Consider the following 23,972-nt stretch of genomic DNA (forward strand, 5'->3'; position numbering starts at 1 on the left):
TATTTATATTTTCTTTTCCAAATGAGAGTTTATTTTCGATGTGATGTAGATCAGTGCTAATTATCTGTTTATATTTTTAGAAGAATAAAATCCTGAACAAACACAACAAATGGTCCGTAACAGTTTGTGCAAGTCAAACAACTAATTGTTTTATTCTGATAGACGGATTCTTGCATTTCCGCTTCACGCAGGTAAGTGTGGCTAACTTTACACCAGTGAGCAATAGAGAGAAAGAGTCAAGAAAGCAACAGGAACAAAGTTGTAGGACCTGCACCGCCGTGTTCAGCTGTGAAATGCAGTAACCGACTTCCAGTTTTCGGGACACAGTAAGCTGTAAACTACTAAGTCAGCAACGGGGTTTTGCTCGGCATTAAACGGCAAAGAGGCGTTTCCTGAATCTTTTTTTAAGGGAGCATATCGTGGAGACTGGATGATCTTCAGGAAGGGTCTCCTTACTTTATCTGAGCTTGGACTTGAGCTTTGATAAGGAAGGTGCTCTGTGCCTCGTAGAAAATGCCTTAAACTGTTTGGACTTTTGTTCTCGGAAACAACTTTGGCACATTAGGCCTTGTTTGTACATTTTGAAGTTGTTTTGAGGGAACGCGTTTCCTGACCCCTGTGACAGACGGTGGAGGTGAGAGTTTGTTTCTTTTAAACATAGCAAAACACCTTAAAGAACACTACTTTAAAAGTTCACCGCTGGTGTTTTTCTTTCGGGGTTAGGCGGGGTAGGTTAGATTAGCCTCTTAAAACAAAACACTGAAGTGAATTCACCTGGGGTCTTGACGTAGGTCTTGGTGTGCACGTTGCAGTTTAATTGAATTGGATGAGTATTCGCTGCAGTCATGCCTTAGAGATGAAACATTAACTCCAACTAGGCCACTCCGACTCGTGTTTGTGTTGGAGAATTTGTCAGTCCTAAAAAAACAAAAAAAAGACGACTTAAATAAATGTATTTGGCCCAATCGTAGCCCATTTCAACTCCAGATTCTCACATGGACTTCTAAATTATTATATAGTAAGATTTTCAAGGGGTTCAGCCTATCTGACAGATTGTATCTCTGTTTTGCTTTGGTCGCCACAACTACCCGTCTAACTCGGAGAGGAACTGAAATTTTTAACACACATGCAAAGATAGATAGTGCCGCCTTTTCCTTGCTTATACAGCTATTTTGGGGGTTTTACATCATGCTGTAAGAACTCACCCTGCAACAGCTTGGTAAATCTGCAGAGAAGCTGGATGGAAACCCTTTTAAAGAATGAACCACAAAACCCAATTGGCCTTTAATAAATGAGTTAGAAATGAGCGCATGAGGGCTAAGAGAAATGGCTTTTATTTCATATCCTGTTTGTAAATTTAAAACGTCCACAAAGAATCACATGCTTAGTTGCATGTTAGCACATGACAACAAATTGCATAATAATATCTCAGTTTTATGTCCATAAGCCAAAATCAACTCAGTAGAACTGTTGGATAAGTCAAAACTGTGAATGGAGTGTTTTGATGGCACACCAAAGCAAAGTGGTCACATAAAGCAGAATTTGATCCACGATAGTGATTAACTAAACAAAACAAGATTCAACTTTAATCATTCTTATTTATAGGTCAAAGGAGATTTTTTTTTCCCCTTCAAGCATTTTGTTTTCATTTGCAAAGGTCAGTTACAGATCCCTGTTAACGTTTTCACTCCCTTTGAATCAGAAAAACTGATATATCCACATACTGAGGTAGAAATGTTTTTTTTTTTTTTAAATAATGGATTCCCTATCCCTAAATGAAATATGCTGTCAAAATCAAACATAGGAATTCCTATGTGAAATGTACTAAAAGCTACAAAAAGGGCAAACGTATGAAAAAACATTCACTCATCAGATGGAATCAAAATGTAACCTTTTGGCGTTCATGCAAAATGCTATGTGTGGAATATAACTAACACTTTGTAACACTAAACATCTATATGGGGAAACATGGTGGTGACAGGATTATACAGTGGGGAGGCTTTTCTTTAACGTAAACAGAATAGCGGGTTAGGGTTGACTGAGTTGATGGATGAAGCCAAACGGGGTAATCCTGGAAGAAATCTCATCTTTGGTTGTAAAACCAAGCCTGTTGCAGAAGTTCACTTCCCAACAGGACTGATCCATAACACCAGAGCTACAATGGGATGGTTACCATTAAAGCATATTCAAGTGTCAAAATTGCCCAGTCACGATTAATACCTATGGGAAGGAGGGGTGGGGGGGAGAATGGATAAATTGCTAAGAATTTTAAAATCTGTAATTACAGACCTTCTCCTTTCAATCTGACAGATTTGAGCTTTTTTGCAAAAGGAATGTTTAAAAATGTTAGTCTTTACATGTCCATAGCTGTGATTCTACAAAGTATCGACTCAAAGGGATGAAATACAAATGTGCATCACACATTTCAGAGTTTTAGTTGAAAAAAATATCCATGTATCCATCCTTTTTATATTTGCTTAATTCTTTCTGTTGGTCTTTTACATAGAATCCACTGAAATCCACTCAAAATCATCACAGATGTAACAGCATTAAATAAGTTATTTTAAATAGAAGCAAAAGTTAAATACATCAGTCATATCTAAATACTTTTGTCTAAGACAACTTTTTGTTCTCTCAGGGGCAGAAGAAGAGCTGTTTCCAAAGTGGCTTTGGGGTGTACCACTTAGTTTGATCTGTGCAAACGTTGGATTATTAATATACAATGGCATTACAAGGAGACACTGCAGAAGGAGGAGTCAATGAAGAGTTTAATGAAATCATCAAGTGGAGATCAGGTATGTTTTCTAAAAAGTGACTTCTCTTCTAGTGCACCCAGCATGGTTAAGCCAGTGAGCACATGTGCAAGTGCAAATTCTGACAGAGCTTCCAGGCCTCTTTAGGTACACATCACCTCACAGAATAAGGTTACACTCTGTTGTACGTGCTTGAGGGTATAGCGACCGTAAGGAAACCCTGACAGAGCCAGAAATCCTGTTGTGCATGGTTAGCCTCAGTTCCCATGGAGCCCGGGGAAAAGGGACGGAGGCAAAGCGAGCAGCAAAGCACGTGAAGCGAACCGGAGACAGTTGACTATACGGAGTTCACTGAGAGAAAGCAGCAGGAAAAATTGACCAATGGCAGCAGAGAGCGGCGTAGAAAAGAATGCAGGGATGGGTTTAGAGAGCCACACCCAACGATCTTTCTCCGTCAATGTTTTCATTCCATAGGTTAATCTTTTGTAGACGCCTCCCTCAAAGAAAGAGACAATGCACAAACAAGTTGTTGTTCAGGTGGGAGGAGTGCTTAAGATGAAAAGGTGAGGTAATTTAAGATAACTTGGAGGAATTCCCAGGGGGGTAAATTATGTGTCCTTCAAAGATTAAATGGCTTGTATTTCAAATAAATAACAAAAGGGACAGTGAAAGATGAGTGAGAAGCGATCGCCTTTCTGTACAGAACTCATCTAGCATTCACAAAAATGCATCAGTTTAAAACATGTATACGAGACCCGGGTATTTGCGAGGGAGGTGGAGGTCTTTTGTTTCAGCGAATCTAGATAATGCTCACATACCGCATAAAAAATTGGATTTAAAACAAATAATTGTTCAAGGTAGATGCAGAAAGTTGACATTCTTGATGCACTTGTTTTTCCAAGTTGATTTGAGCCAGTTCACATAAAGTTTAGAGATTGAACTTTGCTATTGAGCTCCATTATTATTTTTACTGTTGCCTCGTGGCACAAGGACATAGGCTTGAATAGAGTTTGAGTTTGAATGTTCTCCATATTCATATGTGGGTTTTCTCTTGGTACTCTGGCTTCCTCCCACTGAACCAAAACATTCATGTTAGGGTGCTTGTCTACTCTAAATTGCCTTGAAGTCTAAATTGGTGTTTTTTTTTCTGTTTCTCACCCATTGATCCCCAGTCCAGTGGTTCTGGAAGGCTTAAACTGGATGAAACCTGGGATTAGTTCTTAAATCATAGTAGGCTGGGTGCCCATGCTGTGATTTTTGCAAGAGAGGAGTTGTCTGTCCACATTCCAGACATCATTTGGGGTTGCTAAGGAAGTAATGGCAATTGTTGTCACACTTTTTAATTAAAGTATTTGTATGTATTTGTTTAAAATGTTTGGTAGGTAGGCTAAGTCATGGGGTTCAGTGCATGGCAAAATTTTAAAAGGTTAAGGTTTAAAAATTGCAGAAATGATTTGTTATACTCTTCCTCTGGTTGAAAGTATGTTTGATATGTCAGAGAATGAGTGTTTTATCTGTCTGTATGGAGCACATAATAATGCAGTGTGTCACTGCCCCATAAATCCAGGTGTTTAGAAGGTTAAAAACGGGGATGGTCATGATGGAAACTAAAGGAGCACCTCCCATTTCTGATGCAAAGCAATGAGCAACATGTCTGTCACTGCAGTCCCTATCTAGCAGATAGGCAGACTGGCTAACCAGCTAATATCAGCTTGTTTCCTACTGTTACTTTATAAGGAACAGATTTAGAAAAAGTTGCACTATTCTAAGAGAATATCATACAAGCATATAGATGTACCCAAATGTAGAACAGACTCGCTAGAATCAATGGTTACAATAAGATTTGGCTGAGAAACAAAAAATTTATTTACAGGCGCCACGATTCTCACTCTCGTTTGTCAAAAAGATGACGTTCTACTCAAACAGCTGAAAATAATTAAATATATTTATGACACATCTTTTAGCTTCATCTAATGTTTATTATAAAAACAAGTAAAGTTGCATTGACGAGTGGGATGTGTTTTGGACATGTCCCACTGGGATGAGGCCCGGGTTCAGACTTGATACTTGCCTAAGAGATTCTCTCCCATGACTAGCTTGGGAATGAGTCAGACTCTCCTGAATGAGCTAAAAGAGTTACGTAGCTGCCAAACAGGGAGGTCTGGGAACCTCTGCTGAGGCTGTTGTCCCTACAACCTGATTCTGGATGAGTGACAGAAGATGGATGGATAGTTAAGTGGATAGATTGATGTGTTGACGCCAGTAAATCATTACAGACAGTTCAAACTGTCCGGGTTATGTAATAGTTATGACAGGGCGATCTTGTACTCTACTGAACAACCACCAGAGTGGAGAAAACACAAATCAGCAGGTGTAAGAAAGCCTGTAGTTATGTGAAAATATACGGTCTTTTATAGATTATAGCTATTTAGCAACATTTATTATCTTTATAATGCACAACTAGTTCCTAGAACTGCATGAATTGAGTGTACCATATCTTCATTAGGTCAATTTGATGTGAGCTTTTCTCCCAGAATCATTTATTTTGGTTTAAAGCAAAATTACAGCTTATACTTGTTGCAGTGTCCTGGAATCAATCCCCCCCTGCTAGTTGCACTTTGCTGTTTCTCTCAACCATCAAACACACTGGGGGAGAAGAAGAAAAAAGTCCATGTGCCAGCTTTCCTCACTCGCCCAGCCTCGGTGTGCTTTCAGATCCGTGCCAGGAATTCCACTGAGCCGGTACTCCCAGAAGAGTTTGTAATTTACAGCTCTAGTCTTCAGACCACAAAGCTTTTTCTTACCAAGTTTCAGGTCACCATAGCAACTAAAAAAGTATAGTTACACATTTAGTACATACCATTGCCGTGGCACTCTAAAACAGTTTGATATCTTCAGAGTTATACATTTATATTGAAGAAACACAACAACCTTGATCCTAGTTTTTTCTTTTTTTTTCTTTTATCTACATGTCGTTGGTATGCCTACAAGTATAGTGCCTTGGAAAAGCAGTAATATACATTGATGCTTTAAGCATTTTGTCACTTTACAGCTACAATCTTCAGTTTTATTTCTTATTGGAATAGAACTAGATACGTTTGAAGATGAAAACTGGAGCTAAATACATGGTAGTGGTGCAAGAATATGTGAGATTTTTATATCGCGTTCAAATGGAATATTTGCTTTCATTTTAAATTAATCATTAAGTGTTGCTACAAATATCCAGCGACATTTGCTTGCATAAAAAGTTTGGAGAATCGGTTTGTGAAAGTTAACAAAATAAAACCAATTTTTTTGAAGTGTGCCTCCTTAATTTCTTTTAGTGGATAAGAATACACACAAAAATTACTTTGAAAAGATCAAATATGACATCTTGTTTCGTGTTTTGAAACTTCTATGATTTACAGATCAATTTTTCTATAAAAATCTGACTTGGTTGTTTGGTTCTTTGGGATATTGCAATTTTAATTAGTTGATGTTAACAGATGCTCTCCATTTGGAGTCACTTGATATATTAAATCACAGTTATTGCAAAAACAAAATAATAAAACGAATCAATGCAGAATTCTTTTCTCACCTCAATTTTGTGATACTTTTGCATGACAATTCTGTGAAAATGCCAATCACGTTCTCCGTTTTATCATTCAGGACTTATTTGATCTTGAGCATAATGAAAAATGACTAGTGGACTATTCATTCTCACACAGACCATGATTGTGGCGTTAGATCCTACTTTTTTTTTTTTTTTTTAACACCTCTTGAAGTCTGTAGAGGCTGGATCTTAAAATGTATTCTGTATCTAAACGAAGTTGAGTTGTGGCTGCTGTAAAGTCACAAATGCAGATAAGGAGTTCCTTTGTTAGAAGATGTGTAGGCTGTGTGGAGCTGAAACTTGAGCTGTAAGAAGTGAGTGGGTGATGCCTGGTGGGCAGGTGGAGGGATATCTTCACAGCTGGGACAACAGCCATTAGTTCATGAGGACCCTAGGATCTAATGAAAAGGCTTTCAAAAATAAATTTCAAAGGTTGTCACCAACTATTTAAAAACAGAGAGAACTTGTGCTCAATTAGTTTTTTCAATGGTTTATGTCTTTCAGCATGTCCGTTTGAGAAAACGTACTTGCTGCAGTTGTCATTTGTTTGATGTAAATGTTACTCTGTCTTGTTATTTCTGCTCGTCCGCATAAAGCAACGGCCATAGCGAGAAACAAACATTCACTTTATGATGGACTGAAACCTAGATTGTCTTGTGCAGCACGTGTTGGGCATTTTATCTGTGGGGTCTTTGTCCTTCAGTGTTTGTCACGCTTGGTGTTCCTTGTGATAAATGTAGTTGGATCCTATCTAGTTCGACCTTACTTTCAGCCAATCAGCAGCTGACCTACATGTAGCTTCATCTCTGAAATCTATAGGCCACTCGCTTCTTGGAAGAACTGCACTACAAGCTGCAGATGTTTTCAATTTCTTCTCCTTGTTGCTAACTTGGCTGATTTAATTAAATTTCATTTTAAAAACAAAGCATCAAATGGTGTTTTGCAGTGTTTTTGTACCTTTAGTTGAATTTTGTCAATGATTTGTAAGAGATTACACTATACATCTATGATGACTTGCAGTTATTTGTTTAAGCTTGTCTGAACCCAGAAAAGCCAAACGGCTGTGATCCCCAAATCTTACTTGAATCTAAGTAATCACAAACTTTGTGAATGTTGTTTATTTTCTGGACTCTAGACCACCCTTACTTCACTTCATGTGCAGAAATATCTTGGTTAACCTTGTAGACGGCGGTTAGCCACAAGTCAAAGCGCTAAGGATGCTTACACGCACTATTTCACAGAGTTCTGCTTGGATTATCTTGTAACCCCTTGAAGGTCTACCTGTTTGTTCTGTTCTTGTACTTTCTAACTTCTCATTCCAGAGTGCAGACAAATGTAAAATGGCAGGTAACATCCTTGTCTTGTGTTGTAGCTTTTCTCAATTTTCTCATCATTCTCTCTAATAGGTTGTTTTCAGTTTATTATGTTATGAGGATCATATTGCATGTCCCACACGGCCTTTTGACAGGAGGATATGAAACTGGGAGGCTTGATAACTTAAAATAAACACATCCAGAGTTATTAAAAGTATTTGCTCCCTTAAAGGTTTCTTCTGATATCACTTTTTTTGTTGCACTGAAATGTTTGAGAAAATCTGCATAAATATAAAAGCAGTCTTCAAATTGTTATTTTATTAAGGGAAGCTATCCAAACTTTCCCTGTGTGACAATGTCATTACCCCACTTCCTTGTATATCATGAAGTGATTCAATTTAGTTTTGCATATCCAGGACTTATCAATGTTGAGAAAATCCAAATCCATATTCATAAGCTTGGAAACAGTGAACCTTCCCAGGAAGAGTGACTCACCAAAACTACTACAAGAGCATATTGATGATTTATCCAGGAGGCCAGAAATGAATCCAGAACAACATCTAAACCTCTGCAGGTTTAACCTTCCACAGTTAACTTCAATGTTCATCATTAAGCTGAGTGAAACACGTCCTGGTAATCTGTAAAGACGTTTGATGATATATTTCTATTGAATGGCGAGACAAATGTGAAAAGGTTTTTGGATGATGTGTGTGTTCTGTTGCATCTCTTGTGAAATAAATGTTTTTGAGAACAGGATATCACGCTGACATTCAAATATGGTGCTGGTACTGGTCCCAGGCTTCCCAGTCCACTCTGGCAGAACCTTTAACAGGCTGCTTGGTCTCACAATCCACTTAGATGAGTTTTAAATTAATCTGTAAAGAAGAATGGATAGAGATGCAAAATACTGTTTGCCAGATATCTGAGACCTTTAAAAAACTTCCTCCTGGAAAAAGTGTAGCATCCTGGTATGAGGTTTAGAAGACAATCGCTTGTTGATTTGGATAATTTTCCCCCTAATGAAAGAAATCATCATTTTAAAAGGTACTTTTTGTGTAACTTGTTTGACTTGGGAGACACACCAGAAAAGTTTTTTTTGTCATAGTTCTGTAGTTAAAATTACCATCCTTTTCTCCTCCAACTCTCATTAAATTGTTTGCACCTGTTTGACATGTGCCGTTTTATTGTCGTCTTCCCCAGCTGAGCACCAGACAGGAGTATTTGGTTCCATATTATCTTTGGGTGTGGACTATTCTGTTGTGTCAGAACTATTATTGTCTCTCTGCAAGCAAGAATGTGAGCGTTAACCAAACTGAGGGTGTGATATGTCGCCCTACGAGCTCTGTTGCTTGTCACTGTTCCCTGTGCTAGATCTGGTCTGTTGCCACAGGGCGTGCAGAGAAAAAAAACTTCATCAGCTGTGTGAGTTGGTGTGAAAGAAAGTTGAATTACTTGTTGAGAAGTAATAATTGTTTGACGTAGTTAAGCTATTAGGATTAAAGATTAATGTTGTCATTGTTATGCCATGGGGGAAAAAAAAATTAAATTCTTAAAGAGCACTGTCATCCAATGAAAAGTCAAACTAAATAATCTTAGCAATTTTTTTTTTTTTTCTTACTCTCTGGCTTACCTTCACTTTCTTTTATAGGTCAATGAGAGTTTTCCACTTTGGGAAATAAGTAACCACACAGCTGGATGTTTCTAAATATATATACATATAAGTACAGAGGCCTCTGTGTTTGCTTTGGTCTCCAGGGTTGTTGCTGGATTTGGCTGCCTGGGAAGGGGGAGTGACTCCAGCTAGTGCTGCAAAAATCCTGGCTGGAAATTTGGGAATGGAGGCTGAGGCCAAAACATCTCCCCAGGGTGTGGTAGTGTGTGGGACTCTCTGGTCCATGTGCTAGCTCCGTTCTGACTGTACTCCACCCTGCACACATGACATTTAGAGCCTTGAGAAAAAGGGTGGAAACGGCACAGATGATTCGTCTTAAACAGACTTCAGGCACATACTGACAAGTGTTCCCTCCTTTTTATGCAATGTTTGGACACATCCTTTGTGCAACTTGTCTAAATCATTTGTGTCCCCCCCCATTAAAAAAAAAATTGGCCTTACTCAAACGACTGAATTACCTCCTCAAGGTATAATGAGTTTCTAAAGGGAGCAAGTTATGATTCTCTTGTACTTGATGTAGGACAAATAAGTTTATTTTTCATCTTAAGTATTTTCATGGATTGAATAAGTAAATCTATTCCTATTCATAGTTAAATTCTCCAGTATTACTTTAAAACTTAGATTTTTTTCTGAGTTTAAAAATTTTTTTTTGGTTAAATTGACTATTTAGAAAGATGACTAATCAAGCTCACATAATTCTCTGGCATCTTTCTAAAAGTCCTTCAAACAACAGTAGGAACAGCACAATGGGGCATTAAATCTGTTTTTAAAACCTTGATACATTGATATATGAGTAACCAGCCAATCCCTACTTCGTAGTGTTATCCGCAAGAGAAAACCCACCCATCCGATAGCTCATTGGGAGATTAAATCGCGTATTGCTTAACAAAAAGAGTTGGAATATTTTGCAAAGTTTCTTTAGGCACTAATAGGTTAGTGCAAATTAAATGTATTAACTGTTATTTACATAAAGTGACACTGTTTGCATAAGCCTTTGCAAAACAAGGAAATAAAAATGCACCAAATGTCAGAATGTGAGCAGCAGGTTAAGGAGTGTTCAGAAACTGTTGCCAACATTAATGATACCCATTGCTTTTAAGTTTCTACTTTGAACCTTTGATGTATATTAGACTGTTTTTAAGTGTCCTCTGTGATTCTAGACAAATGAGGGTATGGGTGGAGGAGCTTTCCTCTTTTATCACTTATCAGTTTTGGGCGTAGAGCCGCATGAGTAGCTAACTGCTGGTTTCATGGGCTGATTTTCTGCCGTTCATTTAGGTCACAGTTAAATTCTTTTCAGTCAAGAGTTAGGTTTATTTTGGTAAATTTTATTCACGATTGTATTTACTTAAATTTGTAAGCATTTGGTAAATTAGTTCTGTATCTTTGTGGGCCAACATTAAGTATAAAATCAGCTCTTTTTTAAGTCAAAATTATCTGATATATGTTGTTTATACGTTTTTATGGTAGTTAAGTTGAATATTTTAGTAAAGTAAACTTTACCAACTTCTTAAAGGGCAATTGTTTATTGCCACCATGTCCATCTGCAGTTCATACAAAAAAATTGTAAGAATGGTGCATGAAGAATGTAGCATTGTGGTGTACCAAACACACATCTGTTAAAAACGCGATACAAACAGAAGTAAATACAATAAAAGAGCTGTAAAGTATTTAAGACCATAATGTAATCTTTTTTTTTTTTTAGAATAATACTTTGTTTATGTCAGATGCATAAAGTACAGTCAACCTGGAGGCATCAGGAAAAAAAAGAACAAAAAAATAAAACTTTATTTCTTTTTGATTAACGATGCACTCAACCTTCATGTCGACTTTGCCACAGTGAGGACACGTCCCTCAGTTTGGCATTATGCGGTTACGAGTGTTGTCGACTCTGATGGAAAGCTTGTTCAGCCAGCAACCAAGAGAAAACAAGAAAATACTTTGAATAAAAGAGCAATAGAAGACTGTTAAGATTCTGACATTGACACCAATCGACTTTAACCTCTGTAATAAATAAATAATCTTTTGACTGACTATTTTCTTTATGGATTTATTCTTGAGCATTTTGATTGAAGATTCTGTAGGGATTTTGCAGAGAACAATGCAGTGTGTAAAGGTTCCTTTGAGTTCCTGATTGGCACTGACTGCCAATTCTAACCTCACCCAAGCCATCTCAGCTTTCTGAGAAGCTACCAGACCAGATGCTTTGAATCTCAGGCATGGGAAGAACTTTTAATTCAGTAGACTCTTGAGAGGAGTTGTGCTCCTCCCTCTGCTCTCTCTATTAAATAAAACAAACAAGAAAGCAAACTATCTCTCTCTGTGTCTGTCCTGTTTCACTCGACCAACCCCCTCCCCTCTCTCCATTTTCACCCTCTTTGCATGGGAGTAGAAATGTTTGTCCTGTTGCTCCTCATTGACTGAAAACATCAATGGGCAAATGGTTCCCTGCTCTGCTGCAGCAGCTCATCGGCCAACTCTTGAGTGTCAGAAGTGAGGTCATGGCTGTGACACCATTTGATGTGGTACTTCTGTAATTGCTGGTTTTTTTTGGCGTGTTGCAAGTTTCACTTTCATGTAAATGTTACTTGAAAAGGTTGTTGCTGCCATGTTAGCCACTCTGATTGTATTTATCTGCTTTTGTTTGCTGAAACAAGGGAATGTGAGAGCTTTTTTTTGTTTTTATTTCATTTTTATGGATTAAATAGACAGGTTTCTAGCTTTTTCCTGTGTTTTCCCTCCTGTTTTATTAAATACTTCTGTCATTTAAGTAAGTATTTGGAGAATGAATCAGGCCGTTCCGCTCGGCACCCAGTTTAACCCACCCAGTGTACTTGATGCACTTCTCTCTCACCTCTACTTCCTCTTTGTTTTGTTTTTTTTTACTTTCCTCTCTGACTCTGCCACTACCACCACCTTGTCTTCCTCTTCCGGATTAGTTGTAATTTCTTTCTCGTGCTCTTTATGCTCTCCATTCTTTTAATGTAATCACTTTTCATCATGAATCTAAGTCGGTGGATGTCATGGAGAAAGCGTAACTTTTTCAGAAAGAAGGGGAAGAATGAATATAGCCTCGACCTAGGTAAGGTGATTTTCATTCTGGTGCTTGATTGCGCCTCTTTTTCATAGCGTCAGCGGTGAAAATCTTCTTTTGCATCCTTTCCTGAATCTTAAGTGTTTCTGTGTACTTTCTCTCCGTTTATAGCCAGTCAAACACAATGCAACAAATATTTTTGATAAGTTTAGGGTTACGAAGTGAGAGCATTTGCTTTACATCAAACGTATAGAAACTAGGCTGCCATTCTGATTTGGATTTAAATTAACAATCCTTGCATAGAAAGAAATGTAATTAAGCATTAAATACATAGATTTTGGTAGTGTTTTTATTAAAAAGCTTTGATGGTTTCAAAATTGTCAAAATTTTTTTAAAGCTCTGACCTGCTGATTCCACTTTTTTTTTTATAGCCTTTTTGCCATGATTGGTCACTATTTAGGGAGCAGAGGAAATGCCGTACCATGTATGTGTTAGTGGAGCTGCTGTAAAACTGGATTTGACTGTCTTAAAACTATGTAAATAAAAGCAAAAATTATGATGCTGACATGTTAAAATGTCTGTAGCGTCTCGTATTAGCATCACCTAAGGGTTGTGTGTGCATTTCAAAGAGAAAATAGATCTTTACCTTTAACTTTTTTCTCGGATAGCTTTGCTGTATTCATTTTAGCCTTTCTGTTATCTGCTAAGATTTTGCTCAATTCTGTTTTTTAAACCCAGAATTAAACTGGCTCACCATGTTGTATAAATGGTACCGAGTAACTTTTTGCATGTCTGTGTTTCCTCTCACTTTAGCATGTTCATGGGTCGTCGGTAAATGACCAGTCGTTTTAGTTTCCAATCATCACTGATCAGGACTGATTAAGCTGAAAAATCTCATTCTAGTAGCCCTCAAAATGCCTTTGTAAATCTCATTTCTTAAGTTCCCTGTTGGTCATCTCTTTTAAATTCATGTTAATTTTCAGTCCAGATGCAAAACACTGCTTCAGATTGACGAGAGTACCAACTTTTGTTTTTTATTACACTGCGCTTTCTTATTGCATCCACTCTCTGAGTGGCATATTGTGGTTTTACATTTCATTAATGCCATTTAAGGGCTTATCTGTTATGGTAAAGTTGGACATGTTTTGTTTCAACCAATCAGGTGAGTTGGTTTTTATCAAAGACAGATCAGAAAGTTAATACCACCACTATCATTATATCTTGAGTTTGGGATCACTTACCCATCTCTGCCTGATAGACCCTTCTTTGTCTGTTGTCTTTAGCTCGTGACAGCGGCAAACACTGTGATTCTGCCAGAGCGCTTTATCTGTTAACATCCTTTCTCAATCTGTAGTGTACTTGGCTTGCTCTGTCCTGTCCTGCTCAGCCCTGATTCCCTTTTCCCTTTCATGGACAGTGTCCCTCTTTCCCTCCCTTCTTGTTCTCTCTTTGCTGCTGCTGCATTCTTCTGATCTTTACTTCTCTCAACGGTCAAGAAGTGACCGATGCAGAGGAGAGTGGCCGAAAAGGCGACAGGACTATCTGGGTCTATTTTACGTCGATATTCTTGGACTATTTGGGTTTGTGCTTTTTTTTGGTTATCACCGCTTCCTCTGGTTCAGCACAGCCGTTACTTATGGGCAAAGATGGCAGAGCATGAGCTCAGAGGTAGGAACTTTTGACATTTTCGGTGACAGCCAGTTTTCTACATGCGTAACAGATGTAAGCTACAGATATTGGTGACAAAATGCACACTTGTGATGCTTGTGAGTGATCAAAGCGCTTGCAAGCTTTTGAGTAGCAGATTGAAGTGGTTAATTGCAGTTTTTGCAAACATTTAAAAATGTTTGGATTTGCAGGATATATATAAAAAAAACGACTTTCTGGATATTGTTAGATTAAAACAGTTTTAAAAAGGAAAATCTTTAAGACGCCATTTCCTTCAATGATGGTCTGTTTCATTTGCTTCTTTAAAGACATAAAACATAATTAACACCTGAGGTTTTTAATTGCTCTGAATCAATATGTTGAAGTTAAACTCAACATATTCAACATATTCCTTCATCTACTCCATCAGTACTTTCTAGTTAGTTGGTCAGTCTAGGGAAACAACTTTTCAGTGTGCTCTAGGCAGCGCTGAATTTGAGGCTTTCTATTTTCACTCACAGCTAATAACAGCATTTCACACACCTACATGGACCACAGGGATACGTGTTAATCCCTCCGGACGTTCAGTGTGTTTTCCCTACAAATTCCTGGATCACCGTGAGGGAAGACTGTCAACAAGGCTGCGCTGACTGGGGCATGCTTAGACAAGTGACCACTGAGGGGAGGAGGAAGGCATGCATGGGAAATTATAGGAATTCTGTGCATTCCTATAAACCTACTAGAGTAAGAATAATCCATATCTCAGACGACACAATGTGTTAAAGTCTGACATTCAGAGTATCTGCTTTAGATTGTCTTTTACATTTTGTGTTTCACTCTTTTGGTGTCCGTGCACTGCCTGAAACTTTTTCAAGAGCATTTAACATCACACCCCACTACTAGAAAATGTGTAAATAATTCATGTTTGACATTTCAGCTGTTTTTCAAAGCAGAATCAGCAACTACATAAGGAGAGATGATGTATCGTTTGGAACTCCAGAATACTCCAATATTATTCAAATTTTATTCCAATATTCCAATATTACAGACAGATTGTTGTGGCCACAGGAAAAGGCTTTTCTAAAGGTAATGCACTAAATAGAAGAGTGTCGGTCTATTGGTTACACAAAAATATACGGTGAGCAATCTCACTTTCCCCAACAATGCACTAACTATGGTAATTCAGAAAAGATGTTTGTATACATAGTCTAAGGGGGTGGATTTCACTTTTTAGATCAAAAAGAATGTTGATCTGTTTAAATCTTCTCTTGCCACTAGATTACTGTCTTTTGTGCACCTGTAATTTAGCTTACCTTTCATCCGCCATGTAGCTTGAATTTACTTTTAGGTCAATTTCTTTGTTTTGAAAGAAGTTGCAGTTTAGTCATCACTATCAAACAAATTATGCACAGAAAATTGAGACTTTTAGCTGCTTCCATTCACTGTCAGAGTGGTTGTTTTCCATAACCACTCTATGGCTTAAACTAATTCTCTGGTCACACAGATTGTAAAGTTTAATTCTGACTCACACAAGTCCCTGTCAGAGTAACGACTGTACTCAGAACTAGAGCCAAAAATTACATTTACTAAATTATTGTCTGAATTTAAGTTTTCTGGATTACAGTTTTTGTCAAATACAGATGCCTTACAAACACTACCTTCTCGGGTGACCATCGTTATGGACTTTGATTTTGGTGTTTTGCACATGATATCTTCAATCTTTGGAAAATCATGGCTGCCTTGTATATATATTTTTTTCTTTCTGAAGCCCTGTTTTACATATTTTCCCATGTTTGGTGTGAAAGTAAATAAGCTACTGTGAGCCAAAACACAGCTGAAGAGGATCTCAACTTCATTTGCTGAATGAGAAATGAAAGTGCACAGATTGTTTTTTGTTTTCTAACTTTCAACAATTCCTTTCATCTGCCCATCTGTTTTAAGATGGTTGTTTACTTGTGCCCAGTCAGTGACTGCACATATATCTATATCTTAAGCAAAATAAACAAACTATTTGATTAATCAGATAAAAATTCAAGCTAGTAATTTGTGCATCAAATTTTTAAATATTCCTTTTTGTTCATGTAATGAGGTCTCATGTTTACTTTGTGAGTCTGTCTTGGAAACCCTGATGGTTTATTTGATTTTTTTTATTTTTATTTTCTACCTCAGTGCACCAACTTCTCCCTGGTTTGTAGTCACAAGTTATCCACCTGTCGACAGGAGTAAAAAAAAATATTTTTATAAGCCAGCTGTGTTTTCTCAGTTGGTAGCTTTTAAGAAACATTTCTTTCTCTTTTTTTTGCTGTCAATATTTTGACCTCCTGTTTCGGAATTGAAAAGTTTGAAATGTCAGATTATGCGTTTGTTTACTTGGTGTGAAAAGCAAAAGGATTCAACTTGGAGGTGCTGATTCTGACTTTTTGTACATTTGTACAGCACATTGAGAACAAACTTGAACTCTGAATCCCCTCCATAATATAATCCATTCTTAACCTATAATGGGTTTTGCCACTTATTGCTGGGTTAAATGTGCAAAGTCCTGATCACCAAAACCTGATGTGTTTGCATAAGTCAGTTATCTGAAACATGCTGATGGGACGCAGAGGTTGAATATTTGATCTGGGGCTCTCTCTCAATTTACTTTTATTCAACTGAATAAATTTCTATGCGTCTTCAAACCTCCATGAATATCATGTGTGCTCTGTTGGAAAAAGCATAGTAAGTGTGCAGACCTTTCGGGGTGAATGTTTTAGGAATAGATTATATGTGCTCTCCTGTCTTTTAAAAAGGATTAAATCATCTATGTTGATAAAACTTAAATGTACATTACCTCAGTCTTATGCTGTTGTGACTGAAGCAGTGCTCACCAATGCAGTTTGTGTGTACTAGATAGTAAGACCCACTAAATATAGCCTTCAGGTATGTCTTCTATCCTTAACTTGCTAGGGATTTTCCTAAGAATATGCTCTGTAATTCTGTTATTTAACTTTCTATAGCTGAAACGTTTATAGCTGATTCAGCTTCACATGTTCCCTCCAATTATGTGCAGGGATGTACCTTGTCCTTGCTTATTAGTGTGTTAATATTGTTCTATGAGTATTGCAACTGTGCACAGACTCCAGTTTGTGAAGGGGATGAATTGCATGACTATTTTCTTTCTTGTTCATCCAAACACACACGCACACACAACCTTGCCACTACTTTGATCTGCAGTTGGACATTCCTGTGCCCTGGTGAGAAGGTGAAGTAGACAGATTGAGGGAGCGCTGTTCATGAATCATGTTTATTGTCTTGCCAAGATAGGAAGGTACAGAGCCAAGGAGATCTGAGTCTGCAGGGACCCACTCTGCAGGAACCTCAGAGGCCTGATTGGGGTGCTGATAAAACTTTAAGGACGGGAGGCCCTATATGGAGACTCCAGAAAGGGAGAACTGATATCGTCTTGGCAACATACCTGAAGAAAACTTGTCACACTTCTACTTTGTGTGTGAGGTTTTTTTCTGTCATTTTTCCCTCACTATTTCAAGAAGAAACAAATTGATGAGGTTTTTGTGACCTATTTCTAGTTTTTGTCAAGTTTAACCTGCTGGTGTGTTATAAGAAGAGCATTCAAAAATAAGTTTTCACTATAAAACAGTTGTGCTGTTACTTCAAAGCAAAGATAAATTATGATTATGGAGTTCACATTTTAAATTGTGTTTTACATCTTGGGTAAACTGCTGGCAAAATTAGTCTGGTTAGCATTGCTAATGGAGTGATCCGAGTTTTTGTGGTGAATAAAGATCTTGCCAGCATTTCCACATGTTTCATATCATTGAAAATTATCCTTTTGAAAGATTAAAAGGATAAAACACACTTGTACTTGGTGTACTCCACTGAGCCATCCTGTTTTCAGCTTAATGCATTTCTCTCTCTGAGCCTGAATGAACTGCCAATGTGTCTTAAAATGCTTCTTAAGACCTTTTTGCATTTATGTGCTTCTTCTGGCTACATTTTTAGAGACATACAAATGGCTAACTTTGAGTCTTCCTCTCTCAGTTCGTACTTTCTATCAGAAAATGTTGTTGGTGTCTTTTGGTAGTATCTAGCTATGGAACATCCACAGACTGGAAAAAAGTTTTCTTCTTTTTGTTGTTGTTGTAGCTGCCTTCTGGTCATCGGTCAGCATAACTTGGAGTGTATTGCATGGATAACCCCTGATGGTAAATGATAGATTTCTAAGCTGAATACATCTTTCTTGTGAATTTCATTTGTCTTTAAATTCCCATGGGCATCATGTTTACTCTTTTGGAAAAGTATTGTAAATATCCAGACTGTTTGGAGTGAATGTTTTGGCTATAAATTATAAGTAAAAATTTTTCTAAATTATCTTATCTGATAAGATTTCTTCTTCAGCTTATCAAGCTGAAAAGTGTCCTATTCTGTTCACCATCCAATTTTTAGTGGGTTTTAAACCTATGCTGACGAGTCCTCCTTTTATTCTTGTTTTATATCCTTTTTTCTGCCATAGTTTTGCTTGTATCAGTCACAGCAACCCAAACGATACCACCAAAGTTATAATCTAGCTGTAACATCACTACTTTTTGTTTTGCAGGTTTTATTGTTTATCCCTTGGAACTACTTTAAAAGAAGGATTACAAAACTAGACAACCTGCAAAGTGTTAACCAGCTTAGATATTTAGTACCTCCTGTTTTTTTTCACCTATCTGGTTGTTCTGCTTATTGTCCCCGACATCCCCTGAGATATGGATGTCGATTTGTGGTGCTACAACTCTCTCAGTATCATAGAGGTAAACTGTCTCCATTGGAAAAGTTGGAAGCCATCTGGAACCTGACAAAATAAATCTCTTTCCGTTTCTTCACCTCGTCACCCATCCTTCTCTGGCCTCTCCATCCGTTACATTCTTGTTTTTATATCCGTTTCACCCAGCCGGCGACCGCAAACACACACTTTAAACACTCCAAACAAAGGAAGCGGTCACTATGAGCTCTGATGAGTTTGACCTTTAAACCTTTTTTCCAGTTCATCCTGATCTACAAACCTCAAGGCAAAGTGTTTTCCTAAATTTTGACATCCTGGTAAATTTCTCTAGAAAACCTCAGAAAACATAACCTCCCATCATGCCGTGTTGAGAAGGAATTGCTCGCCAGCGTCGCACTGATTGCTACTCCTGCAGCTGATACTTTGTAAAACTTCTTTGGCTAACAGTTGTGTAACATTACCCACGGTTGGAGCTAGGTATGTACAAAAAGGGCTTTATTAAAGGGTTAAAGCAATTCACTAAGAGCTGCAGGAATTTTTTTTTTTCTAGTCACTAATTTTACCATAAATGTCACGTTAACTCGTGAAATCTGAAAACAAAATAAACCAAACCATCTTCAATATTTCCAAACATCCAGGTAAAAGTTGTATTCCTTTCCATTGTTTGCAGCAGCTTGTGGCATCTGCCAGAAGTAGATTAGTTTAATATTTTGAAGGGCAATTTATTTTATAATCCATTTTATTTATGGTTTCTGTTGTGTATGGTTTAATATGTATTATTTCTGGTTTTTGTGTTTTATGTTGGATGTTTAAAATATCTTCTAGTTCCACACAGGGGTATTCTTTACAAAGTTGAAGTTTATTGGCCTTTGAGAGGGCAAGCTTGCATTATTATGCCATAATCAATATATTGCTTGAAAATGGTTTAAAAACAACAAAATCATTTATTTTAAAAAAAGAAAATAAACTTGGTATCTTTGTCACTTAATCAACTTTTCTGTGGTGCATCCAAGCTTCTCTGATCCGTTACACGAGTCAGCCATTGCTCGGTCACATCAAAGCAGCTGACCCGGAGCCCGAAACACAATGAGGCCTTATTGGAGAGCCACGTCTCAGAATAAAGGCGGAGCAGTGAAGGAGGGAGTCGAGTGGGTAGAGAATGTAAAATATGTGTACAGTCTGACTGTTGGAACAGTGTAAATGGGTAGGGGTGTGTGCACACGAACAAGTAGGTTTGATGTGTCAGGCTTACGTCTGAGCTTGTGCACGCTTTGACATTTTAGGCGACATAGTCAAAATGCTCCTTTTCTAGCTTCATTTGGTTCCTGTAATTTTCTGACGTTTGTGCCACATTGATCTGGATGCTTTTAAGCCATAATTGCCTCCAGTTACAATTATCACTCACCAGTGTGTCGGTGGAAGAGGGTGAGGTTGACCTGAAGTGAAGTTGGCCCTAAAAATAAATGTGTAGAGTTAAAAAAACAAACAAACTGCCTCTCACAAGACTGAGGAAACTAACTGTTCTATAACTTTCCCTACAGATGAGCATGACGCTGTACAGAAGAAAACATTTACCAAATGGATAAATGCACAGTTCTCCAAGGTACGTGAAGCACTGGATACAGTAACGATTTTTGTTGCTGCTCTTAAAACACAAGAGATAACGCACCTGTTTTCTCCAAACAGAGAAAAACTCTGTGCCTCAGTGCTGTGACTATGTTCTGGCTATTTTAGTTTTTAAATCCAAACATTTGTCCTCTAATCTCTGCAGTGTAGCTGGATCCACTCTGACTTCCTAGACACTTGAAGCGTTGGGTCAAATTGCTCTATTTGTTCCAGTAAACAAGCCATTTGACTGAATCATAGTGTTTCAGTTAGTTTTACTTGATACTTGGGTATTTTTGCTAAATTATGCAAATAAGCGTAGACATGATTACATCTCATGTAAGATCTAATTGTCAGTATTTGCTGTAGGTTTAAACGCTTGTCTGTTATGAAACAGGATACATATGAGTCTTGACAAACTAGGAGTAATTTCCTACTGGAAGACGTATAGATCATAGTTTTTGTTGGCCTCTTTTTTTGCTTTCATTTTAATTCATATTCAGCCCAAAACTAAAACTTAACCAAAACTTAACTTGTTCCTTTTTCTTTGTTTTTGCAGACAGGAAAGACCCCCATCAAAGATTTGTTTTCAGACCTGAGAGATGGAAAAAAGCTACTGGACCTGTTGGAGGGTCTCACAGAAACAGTCCTGGTCGGTTTGTCCACTTATATTTACATTTTCAAATATGTTAAACAGTGAAATATTTCCTAACATCCGCTGCTTTGGTTCAGTTTGTAGTTTTTGGGTTAATTTAGCTTTTTTCTGTTTGTCAAACACCAAGATTTAATATTGTTTTTGTATTAAAAGAATCTTTGTTGATTAGGTCAGTAGTTTTCGTCCCATCAATGTATAGGTATTAGCCTCCACACACTTGATTTAAATGAGTGATTTCCAGGCTTCTGCAGTACTCAAGGAGGAAGTAATGCGTTCATTTGATTCAGGTGTGCAGGGATACGTATGAAGAACATTGGGTCCTTTATATACTGTTATGATTTATGCAGTGTTTTTGTGGTAACATTGCTAATTTAAGAATTATATCAATTTTGTTCACAACATTCATGATTTTTTCAGAAATAATGTTTCCTTACCCAGAGAAAGCACTCTTTGGGCATTAATGTTACTCAACTTAAATATTTATTTCTTGATTATTTTTTAATATATTGTCACATTGTCTTATTAAAATGTATAAAAAAATTATATTAGTGACTTAAAGAACAGTGCACTTATCCTTGTGAAACTAAAAAAATATGATAATTTTTATTCTATCCCTCCTCCATCTATCTTTGATTCCTTCAGCAGAGTATCATGTTTCTTGCACCTGCAGTCATGTTTAGTGCCAGCTGTCTCTCTGCCATATGTGATGGCACACCGATATCCACTCTGTCTCTCTGATACTGGAATCCTAATGCTATAATTGGGTGCTAATGAGTGGTAGAGGAATGCGAAGACTTAAAAGGGATTTGCAGTTGGCTGCCGTTCATCCAGCCATTCTTTCCATAAGTTGGCCCGTGGACAATGCTGATAGGTTAATGGGTGTGATGAATGTGCGGTGTAACACGCTTCGCTGAGTGATGACATAGTTTTCCTCCATGTAGCATTTCACTTCCTGTTATTTATTCTGTTCCTGAAAGGACTTGTTTATTTAAGGTGGATGAGTGTTTGTGAATTTTTCCCTCTCCTGAAACCAGCATGAAAAAGTTTAATGAACTTCAAAAATAAACAAGAGCAGGAAATGTTTGTTGTCCGTATTCGTTTGGTTCCTGTCCCTTCATTATGGGTGGTGAGCTGTGAATCAGCTTTTGGCTCCTTTCAGCTGCATTTCCTCTTTCTCAGACCAAAGAGCGAGGTTCCACCAGGGTGCACTCCCTCAACAATGTCAACAAAGTGCTGCAAGTTCTGCATCAAAACAATGTGAGTTCTTGGTTTTTCTGTTCTTGACACTGTTTATCACCAAAACTGAAACATTTAGATATATTTTTTTTTATCATGTGAAAATTAAAAAAAAAAAAAAATGGCAGTTTCTTTGAAAGAAATTATATTTAGAAAGAGGAAATTGTGATCTTTATTTGTTTATTCATTTATTATTTATTTTTTTTTTAGAAAATATTGGATCTTTAATCAATCCAGATATATTTTTTTACATGTATTTTTAACATTTTTATCCAATAACTTCTTCTCTTGCAATGGTTTAAATTGCTTTGAACTTCTTTGCTGGGTGACATTTTCTTTGTTAGCCAGTAAAGCCTCTGCACCCCATCAATCATTCCTTTAATGTCTCTCCTTGTTTTCATATATAGTTCTCTGCATAATATCTTGACCTAAGCAGTAGGAGCGAAGTGGAAGGGCAATCTCATAGGAAGGAGTTGAGTCTGGAGGTTTAGCATCCTGCTGGCTTTTCTACTGCAACTGCCAAAGAAACTGTTAGCTGGTCACAAGTTTTTCTGAGGAAACTCTGTTGTGCAACAATATCCAAAATCTAAAGTGGATTAATGTTCTTTTTTATGTTTTAAATCATTAGCTATGCCAGACTTTATTTGCAATCTTGGTGAAACCTATAAAAGGTCTTAAAATATATCTGCCTTGTGGCACAGTTGTTCATACATCTAACAATCATTTTAAAACAAATGCAATTTAAGCATTTCTTAAATTTACACCTCATATATGGTTAGGATTTTTGTATTTATTTATGTTTTTTTTTTTTTTTGTTTTAAGTAGATACTATTATTAAATTTTAAACTGTCGCATAGGACATCAAGAACAACAAAACAAACAAGAAAAAAAAACCACATCTGATATAGAGTTTGAACATTTGGGGGTTAATATATGGAAAAAAAATGCTACATTCTTCCAGTGGAGGGTGTTCAGTACTGTGAACAGAAAATTCTTTCTGTGTAGACAAAATCCAGTTTAGGCTAATTAAGTCAGGATTTGGGTCAGAAGTCTACATGTAAAGAGATGACTTCATAATTCAACCAGACACATTTAAAGTTCTGTTCCACTTGGTGACTCTAAACTCAGACATATTTACATGTAAGCAACTATGGCTGCCCAGCAATTCTGATCCGTAACAAAATCCCTGCACACATGCACTTTTGTCCGGCTCGGGTCGTCTCCTGTCCAGAGAGATGGAACTTGCACCCAACAGAAATCTTGAATTTGAAACCTGGTAGGACATTAGAAAGTATCTTGGATGAGTTACTTAATACTTTTTGCCTCACCCCATATGATGAGGCTCACTTTGGAAGTTGTGCAGTTGTAATATAATGAAATTAAATTAAAACACACTGGGTATAACTGACCACACAGTCATTATAGTTTGGAGAAAACATTATTTATGTAGATGACGTTCCATTGCAAACTCAAAAAACATGATACATAATTTGATGTTACTTTCAGTGTTACTGTGTAAAAGACACCCATCTCTTCTTTCTCTCTGTAGGTTGATTTGGTAAACATTGGAGGGACCGATATTGTCGATGGAAACCACAAACTGACATTAGGCCTCATCTGGAGCATTATTCTTCACTGGCAGGTGAGAACTTTCCACACTCGTGCTGCAAGCACATATGGCCTCATTAGTGTTTGCTTTAATA

The 23,972-nt window shown here is 37.3% G+C and overlaps 1 protein-coding gene across 11 annotated transcripts in view; it reads left to right on the forward strand.

Annotated features, from left to right (window-relative positions):
- Positions 1-204: 204 nt before the first annotated feature.
- utrn (utrophin) overlaps positions 205-23,972 on the forward strand; it is a 184,098-nt gene continuing 160,330 nt past the window's right edge. For 4 of the 11 annotated variants that reach the window (XM_008397711.3, XM_008397708.3, XM_008397710.3 and 1 more), the window contains exons 1-5: positions 13,869-14,032; positions 20,315-20,376; positions 20,938-21,030; positions 22,213-22,290; positions 23,819-23,911. In XM_008397711.3, the coding sequence (XP_008395933.2) occupies positions 13,870-14,032; positions 20,315-20,376; positions 20,938-21,030; positions 22,213-22,290; positions 23,819-23,911 (489 nt within the window). In that variant the 5' untranslated portion in view covers position 13,869. Of the gene's footprint in view, positions 635-2,638; positions 2,796-12,294; positions 12,413-13,863; positions 14,033-20,314; positions 20,377-20,937; positions 21,031-22,212; positions 22,291-23,818; positions 23,912-23,972 lie in introns of those variants that run through there. The other 7 variants (XM_008397706.3, XM_008397713.3, XM_008397709.3 and 4 more) reach the window with 5 other exon arrangements.

This window comes from Poecilia reticulata, chromosome 21 (assembly GCF_904066995.2).
Source record: "Poecilia reticulata chromosome 21, P_reticulata-male-v2, whole genome shotgun sequence".
Lineage (NCBI taxonomy): Eukaryota > Metazoa > Chordata > Actinopteri > Cyprinodontiformes > Poeciliidae > Poecilia > Poecilia reticulata.